An 8,543-nucleotide genomic window follows, 5' to 3' on the forward strand; every position below is an offset into this window, starting at 1 on the left:
AAAAATTAGTTTTTATCTCTTTTTTATTTTAAAAATATTTTTTATAAAATTTAAAGTTATTTATATTTTTATAAAAATATTTGATTTTTGAAAATAATATTTGATTTTTGATTTCTGTTTTTTTTAAAAATTTTGACTTTCTTTGTCACTTCTTCTTTTTAAAAAACAGACATTACTTAATGTGAAAATTATTTATTTTTACTTTTATTTTTACTTTTTAAATCCACCCAAACATGCCCTGAACAGCTGCCAAACTCGAAGCATTTAAGCTTGAAGCTTCAAACGAACCAATTTCCTGTGGAAATCCCTATTTTCCCGGTCATTTTGTCGTAGGTGCAGTGATCTGAAACTCCAGTATTCTCCTCTCCTTGTTTCTCAGGTGAGTGTTAGGGTTTTTCTCTTCTTCTCCCTCAATTACTTTGCTACATGAATCAATAGCTATGTCGTTGTTGTATTCTCGTGTTCATGATGTTTGCTAAATACCAAACCTCATCCTCAATTTGTAAATAATGTATTTATATGCCTCTCCCAGGGACTATTAGATCAAAAGGTTATCAAACATACAAAGATTGGCTTTGTTTATATCCTAAAACTTAGTCCTGAAATCATCTTTACGAAAATTATGTTTTTGGTATCGTTACATGACATGAAAAAGCTTTAGGGGAATTCAACATCTTATAATAAAACACTTTTTTCTTTTATGTACGCTTTCTCCTCCTTACCTTGAAGCACCCACCCTCTTAAAAAACGCAGGTCAAGTGTTTGATAAAATCACTAAGAAAGAGAGATAATAGAAACAATGCAGCAATAGGTTTGTTTAAAAGACAATTAGGCTACAACTTATGTTCTTGAAGGCGGAAAAAGAAAGATCAAAGTTGGTAGAGTCTGCCTTTTTCTTTTTCTTTTTTCATTGCCTCGCTTATTTGCTTAAAGACAATTAGGCTATTTTGATGTCAACATATTTATTAAAACTATGCTATATATTGGTTTAGCTTTTGGTTTATTTGAATTAGTTTTTTTGTCTGTGTGCTTATGGTTAACTTTAATTTTTGTTTTTACTCTATCCTTTATATAGTATTTGAGACCTTTCAAGGAGATTAGTATAAGTTAGATGAGTACTGTAATTGTCATGAGGCCTTTAGGTTGGATAATTTACTTGATGGTTGCTTAGGTATTAGTAAATATATAAAACTCCTGATATTTGTAACTTTTGAGGTGGGCAAGCAAATAGTGGGGACCTTATCACGGGCAGCCTGGTGATGTTTTGGTGAAAAGTTGAAAAAAAATTCTCCTCCTTTTCTTGCAAGAAATTTCCTATCTTCTATCGTTACCTCTTTGATTGAGCTTTGCTAAATTAGCACAGACTTTGAATTTACACATCCGTTTACTCATTTTGTAAGGCCAAATGGCACCAAGATGGAAAGGAAAAGATGCAAAAGCTAAAAGGGATGCAGAAGCTGAAGCGCTTAAAGAGCCCATGTCAAAGATGATATCTCAACTTCAGTCCTCTTTAGTTCAGTCCGGTACTTGTGGATTTCTCTCTAATAACAGTGTACACTTAGCAGTGGGAGCAGAACAAAGTGATCTGCTTGATAAAACATGCTTTGGTCGACCTGTAAGAACAGTTGAAAAGGACACACAGTGGTTTCAATTAAGCTTGGAGGAAGCATTCTACCTATGCTATTCCTTGAAATGCCTTAAGATTAATGGTGGTGATACTGGTCCCCAAAATGATGAAGAGCTATGGCATTACATGAAGTCCAAGAAAGAAACATTCCCTTGTTTCTACAAGGCTTATTCTCACCTTCGAATGAAAAATTGGGTAGTGAGGTCGGGAGCTCAGTATGGTGTAGACTTCATTGTCTATCGTCATCATCCAGCCCGTGTCCATTCTGAGTATGGTGTACTTGTTTTATCAGATGGGGATGATAAAGATCTAAATGGAAGATTGAGAGTATGGTCTGATGTTCATTGCACAACTCGCCTTCTTGGAAGTGTTGCAAAAATCTTATTAGTTATGTACGTCAATAAAAACGGTAACAATGATGAGTCTCCATTATGTTTGGCAAACTATACCGTTGAAGAGCGCACAATTACCAGATGGAGTCCAGAACAATGCCGTGAAAGATGTAGTTCATGCTAGCATTGAAATCAGAACCAGGTAATAAATACTGTGTGGTATATGTACATTGTCATTTGATTACATATCATATGGACACAACGAATTATATCAAATAAGCAAAAGTAAATCATATACATATATTTTTTTTATAGTCTTTGTCCAAAGGATATTATTGTTAAAGCTATATATCAAATATGATCCATTTAGGCATTCACCATAGTCATAAGATTGTCATTCCCTTTCTGCATAATCTCATTGCCATTTCATTTTTATTTTTTTAGGTTCTCTAGAGGCTATACAAGAGAACATACTCATCCATAATGAAATTTGAAGGTTAGACTTAGATGTAGTACGTAGTGTTCTTTTGTTTTTGTTTTGTTTTATTTTTTTATTTGTTTGAAACCACTTCACTGTATTTTAATTTAAATTCTGCATTCATTGTTTATGGCTTTCATCCATCTTCATAATGAAGCCCTATAGAAGAAACGAGTTTAATTACTAAAAGAAATAAAAAGAAGAAACGAGTTTAATGAATGTATTGGACAATTTGGAGACTAGTTCCAATTTCCAATTTCCAAATTCACATGGCACAGCATAGCTCTAAGTTAATGTAGGCCATTATTGGGGATTTAGCATTACATTAAGGTACAATGAAAGTTTTGAAGCATTACTTTGAGAAAGAAAGTATTGGATGCTGGATGAGAAATAAATTGATAAGATGGCGAAAGTGGATAAAATATAATGTAACCCCAAGCACTACTTTTCACCGACTTGATATTCCCTTGGAAAAGGAAAATAAAATTACCAAAAGTTATTTCATAGCTTTTGTCATTTGAAAGAAAATCATTACAACACTGAATATTAGGAAAATCAGAGGTTAAGCCATGTCCAATTGTCTTAACCAAACTAAAATCGGCAAGTTCCAACAACATTCATTACAAAATAATCAATTTGAGTATTCAAGTACAAGCAGCTACACTATGGTTGTGCAACATAAAGTGTGGAGGTAATATTGTAGATTTTAAATCACATACTATCTGTAGCTGTATAATTTGGAGAAATGGAGAAGGAATTGAAGAAGAGAAGAGGGGAAGAAGAAAGTAGGAGAGTAAAGAGAAAATAAGAAAGAGAGGAGAGTTTCATGCAATTTTTTCATATTCTTTTTATTACCACCACTTCACTATATAACTCCAAGTTGGTTGCAACGAAGAAGTAAACATCAATTACAAAAAGGGACTATCATACGGTAGCGACATATTAAGGAAAATTAGAATAACAAAAATACTAAAGCAACTTAACTATAAGACTGGTATTGATGCCATTAGCTTGGGTTATATGTTGCTACACCATCCAAACAAAAAAAATCTCTACATATGCATCCAGAGAGCAGGAAGAGCTACTGTTTTCAAGATTCAGGATTTTTTATTGAAGATCCGACACATTTTTCCCCAATTGCTAATTCTAGCATAAGACTGTTGCTGGACTCTTCCCATTCTACCACTTGCCAAACTTTGTTTGAGGAAAAAGTTGCCACGATCAGTAACAAATGCAATCTTAGATTCTTAATACTAATAGAACTTGTGTTTCAGAAAATTTTTCATGAAGTCCTCCATATTATAAGAGAATTAAATATTTTCTCCTTTGTTCATTAATTGAAAACTGTTAGTAATATATATTTTTATACATTTATAGTATTTTATTTATTATTGAGTGAACTTCATTGATAAAAATTAATTTTAAATTTAGTTATTCAGCAAGACTTATCCTAAATTCTCTTAATTGAATAATGCCATATCAAATCTTTAAAACGGTGGTGATTCTTTATTATAATTTATGTATTACATTAATTAAGTAAAGAATCTCATTGAGATTATATGTTATCAAATGAGACAAGTAATTCAAATACCATCGTATTGGCAATTGGATAGTCATTCACTATTCATTTAGGAGATGGATTGTGAGAATTGAATACATGAACTAAAACAATACTAATAGTTTTTCACCAAAAAAAAAAAAACAATACTAATAGGTTAAATCAATTGTTATGTATGTAGATTAAAAGGTCCTGCTTGAATTTCATATTATGGTATTATATAGTCAATGGAGTGATAATTTACGCTATCCAAGTTTGAATTATAGTAGGATCTTATCGGATGGTGAATAAAATAATTGTATATCTTGAAAAATGTTAGAGTGAACCATATAATATAAATTTACGGCGTTATCGGTCGAACATGTAAAACCAGTAAGCCAATCCAAAGATGGACAAGCCACCACTATTCCTCTTTCAAATCATCTCATTACTTCTCACCCAATCACTCCTCGCCACGTCATACCCTCTAAATCCGATCCCAATTACAGTTTCCGTCACCGACTTCCGAGCCTCCGGCGACGGCGTCCGGTACGACACAGTAGCAATCCAATCGGCCATCAACTCCTGCCCGGCCGGCTTCCCCTGCCACGTCACCTTCCCGGCGCCGGGGAAGTACCTGACAGCGACGGTGTTCCTGAAATCCGGAGTGGTGTTGAACGTGGAGGTCGGCGCCACCATCCTGGGCGGCACGAGGCTAGAAGACTACCCGAAGGACTCGTCGCGGTGGTATGTGGTGGTGGCGGAGAACGCGACGGACGTGGGAATCAGTGGCGGCGGAGTGGTGGATGGGCAGGCGGAGAAGTTCGTGGTGAGACAAGATCCGAGGAAGAACATCATGGTAAGCTGGAACCAGACAGGTTCATGCTTAGGAGACGAGTGCAGGCCTAGGCTCATCGGTTTCCTTGGCTGCAACAACGTTAGAGTCTCCAACATTACTCTCAACCAACCTGCTTATTGGTGGTGCGTTTTGCTAAACTACTAGATTCTATTTAATCAATTCGATTCATTTTTTCAAAAACTGTTATTTTTATTTGGGGAATATGTTTATCAATGCAACACACACACACACACAAAATGGGTAAGAAAATGACAGAAAGAAGAAACTGACTCTCGTCTATTTTTTTTCGGTCACTGATATAAAGTTATCTACAGTCAACTCAAAACGACGATATCGTTTTTGAGTTATAAAATTAAAAAATTATAATGATAAAAACTAATATAACTCTGCAATATATTATAATTATAAAAATACCTTGATTTCCGTCTCAAAACGACGTTGTTTTGAACGACGGGAGAAATAATCTGAAAAACATATTTTTCTTTTTATTTATAGGCAGGATTATATTACAAATTCTTACAAAATCACTTCAAGACTACATAGTTGAGTTTATAAATATAACTCTTCTCGTTGTTCAAATATGATTTGCAAAATAATTCATTTAGATTGGTTATAAATTATAATTGCAGCTTTATCTAACAAACAAGAGTTTATGGATATTGCAGCTTACACTTGGTACGGAGTGACAACATAGCTATTCACGATATTGCAATTTATGGTGACTTCAATATACCAAACAACGATGGGATTGACATCGAGGACTCAAACAACACCTTAATCACTCGATGCCACATTGATACAGGGGACGATGCAATCTGTCCAAAGTCATCCACAGGCCCTGTTTACAACCTCACTGTCACCAACTGTTGGATTCGATCCAAATCTTCTGCAATTAAACTCGGCAGTGCTAGTTGGTTTGATTTCAAGCATTTTGTGTTTGACAATATCACTATTGTTGATTCTCACAGAGGGCTTGGATTCCAGATACGTGATGGAGGTAGGTAACTTGCTTCTCTTCCCGATTACTGATTGCATCAGAAATCATCATTGTTTTGTTCTGTGAATGTTTTTTTCTTACCTCAAAATGTTGAATGCAAAACAAAGTGTCTAACCTTAAACATGGGTTTCAAATGCTTTAAACTTCCTTGTCTTGTGCAGGAAATGTAAGTGACATTGTCTTCTCAAACATAAATATCAGCACAAGATATTATGATCCATCATGGTGGGGTAGAGCGGAGCCTATCTATGTCACAACTTGCCCACGAGACTCAACATCAAAGGAGGCTTCAATATCAAATGTACTTTTCATTAACATCACTGCTAATTCTGAAAATGGCATCTTCCTGTCTGGTTCAAAGAGAGGATTGTTAAGAAATTTGAGATTCATCAACATGAATATCACTTACGGAAGGTTCACCAACTATGCTGGTGGGTTATTGGACTATAGGCCAGGATGTCAAGAATTGGTTAAACACTGGACTGCGGGCATGATGATGGAGTACATTGAAGGTCTTGAGGTTAAAAATGTACAAATGAGATGGTCAAAGTCAAACAATCAACTAGAACAGTGGAATAATCCTTTGGAGTTCAAACCATCCACTGTGAATAACATCTCTTTCCTTAATTTTAATTCTGTTTTGTACACAAATAGCAAATGAAGTTACTAACTTTGGGTCTGCAGAGGAAAAAGCTCCAAAGCACGTAGGTTGCTTAACCATCAATGGAATGGGAACCACGTTAAAAAAGATGGGAGGTGCATATGCTTTGTGCATCAATAAAAATAAGAGATTGAGGATCTAACACTATTTCACTATACGTTGAGTGCATTTCATTCAAAAAAAATTGCGATTGAAAGGCCTGCGAATTGTTTATATCAGTGTGTAATTCCATTTTCTTTTTCTCCATAGTAGAATGCCTTTTTCCTTTTCTTATTTGTTTCTTTAGGAGTGGTTCTATAAAAATGCCAATATACTTCAATTGATAATTTTAGATCTGGTACTTCGCGATCTGCTTCTGTAATGTAAAATATGTAATTTATTTGTAAAATTGATATATCTTTAAGTGATATTGGGACAGCCTTCAACAAGAATAAAAGCTACATGATTTAATAAACCCTATTTTTAATTCATATATTTTGTTAAAATATAAAAAAAAATTGAAATGTTAGTTTTATCATCCAGATGATAAATTATTGTTTCACATGTTGTAAGAGATAAATTTATCTCTTACACATATAAAAGTGTGTGAAACTTTTTTTTTTCTCTCTCTTCTCCTCACATGAATAAAATTATCTTCTACAATATGAGAAACATTAAGCCCATAATTAATATGTAATAATATAAGTTTTAAAATAAGACGGGTGGTAAAGTTGTTTCTTTATAACTGAAAGATTATGTATTTAACTATACCCTCACTAGTCGGGGTTTGATGGGAAGTGTATTTTTTTTAATATAAATTTCAAAATATTAAGAATTTTGAATAGTATATAATTATCTAAGTTTACTAAAAAAACAGTCCATATTATGAAGTTCTCTCCTTGCCTTTGTATTTTCGTCGGGTTTAGCATTCCTTAATAATTAATAGTTAAAGGGTTTCGATTTTCTCATGCAGTAGAAAATATGTATCTCATACTATAGACATATCTTGTGTGGGGTTTACATCAATAAAAAAAAATAATACTGCACAAAAATCGAAAAACCACTCGTAGGAGAAACATCTCTTCTCCGACACGAGAGATGTTTTCCCCATAGTTAAAATTTAGTTATGTATCTCATCAATATTAAATATAAATTAAATACAAACTTAATAGGTGTTTGTGACTCTCAAATGTCTGAGCTTTGGGGAGTTCTAACTGGATTGGAGACAAGTTGTTGGGGTACAAATGAGTCATCATAGAAAGTGATTCTACAACAGTAATCTTTATGGTATGCAGGAAAGATAGAGCAGCTGATGACCCTCACCTAATCTCACAAAACAAAGGTCAGACGAAGAAGAATTTGGAGGTTCAGTTTATGGAAAATATTTTTCTCGCGTTGTATGAGACAATACAAATTGTCTCATACAACACACAAAAAAGTGGGAGAGACCCACTAAAATGAAAAAAAAAAAGTGGACTCCAACTGCAAATTCCCTTAAGAGTTGTTAAATTATAGGCAATTACACTTTTTATGTTGCTGCAAAAAGAATTCTTCTGTAGCACCACATATTTACTAGGATATGACGTTGGATCCTAACATTTATTTTATAAAAAAAAACCCCATTATATCCCATTTTTCTATGTCTACATTACAAAATTTTGCTTTCTGCAGCAACCGTAGAAAAAACGAACCATAAATTATATGAAATACACATTCTAGAGGCTCAGAGCCCCACAAATACCTTATCACTGTAATTGGGTTGGGCTTTTGCTCTCCTTAACTACTAATTTACACACACACACACATATATATATGAAGTAGGATCATTTGAGACTAGTGTTAAATTTGAAATTTGACACCTCATATGAGAGTTGTTTGATCGAAAAAGATCAAAAGTGTCACATACTTACAAATCAAAGTCGTTGATCTTTTTTTATCTAATGTCTCTCAAATGAGGTGTCAAATTTCAAATTTGACACTTATCTCAAAGGATCCTACCTCTCTCTCTCTCTCTATATATATATATATATATGTATATATATATATATATGTATATATACATATATATATATA

At 33.7% G+C, this 8,543-nt stretch overlaps 2 protein-coding genes across 4 annotated transcripts; both read left to right on the top strand.

The window, feature by feature from the left end:
• The first annotated feature begins 258 nt into the window (after positions 1-258).
• Positions 259-4,551, top strand: LOC133316019 (tRNA-splicing endonuclease subunit Sen2-1-like). Of its 2 annotated transcripts, XR_009752162.1 has the most exons (4): positions 259-379; positions 1,401-2,161; positions 2,404-2,455; positions 4,484-4,551. XR_009752162.1 is itself a non-coding variant. In XM_061517711.1 (3 exons), the coding sequence occupies exon 2, from the start codon at positions 1,406-1,408 to the stop codon at positions 2,141-2,143; it is 738 nt and encodes a 245-aa protein (XP_061373695.1). In that variant the 5' UTR covers positions 259-379; positions 1,401-1,405; the 3' UTR covers positions 2,144-2,161; positions 2,404-2,565. The 2 variants fall into 2 exon arrangements, 1 of the variants encoding a protein (XP_061373695.1); XM_061517711.1 differs by lacking the exon at positions 4,484-4,551 and having other exon boundaries at positions 2,404-2,565.
• Positions 2,132-6,777, top strand: LOC133316018 (uncharacterized). Of its 2 annotated transcripts, XM_061517710.1 has the most exons (5): positions 2,132-2,161; positions 2,404-2,455; positions 4,484-4,955; positions 5,499-5,830; positions 5,992-6,777. In XM_061517710.1, the coding sequence occupies exons 2-5, from the start codon at positions 2,443-2,445 to the stop codon at positions 6,489-6,491; spliced, it is 1,317 nt and encodes a 438-aa protein (XP_061373694.1). In that variant the 5' UTR covers positions 2,132-2,161; positions 2,404-2,442; the 3' UTR covers positions 6,492-6,777. The 2 variants fall into 2 exon arrangements, with proteins under 2 accessions (XP_061373694.1, XP_061373693.1); XM_061517709.1 differs by lacking the exons at positions 2,132-2,161; positions 2,404-2,455 and having other exon boundaries at positions 4,244-4,955.
• Positions 6,778-8,543: the final 1,766 nt, after the last annotated feature.

This window comes from Gastrolobium bilobum, unplaced genomic scaffold (assembly GCF_033153095.1).
Source record: "Gastrolobium bilobum isolate Gb01-03AN ecotype WA unplaced genomic scaffold, APGP_CSIRO_Gbil_v1 utg12345, whole genome shotgun sequence".
Classification (NCBI taxonomy): domain Eukaryota; kingdom Viridiplantae; phylum Streptophyta; class Magnoliopsida; order Fabales; family Fabaceae; genus Gastrolobium; species Gastrolobium bilobum.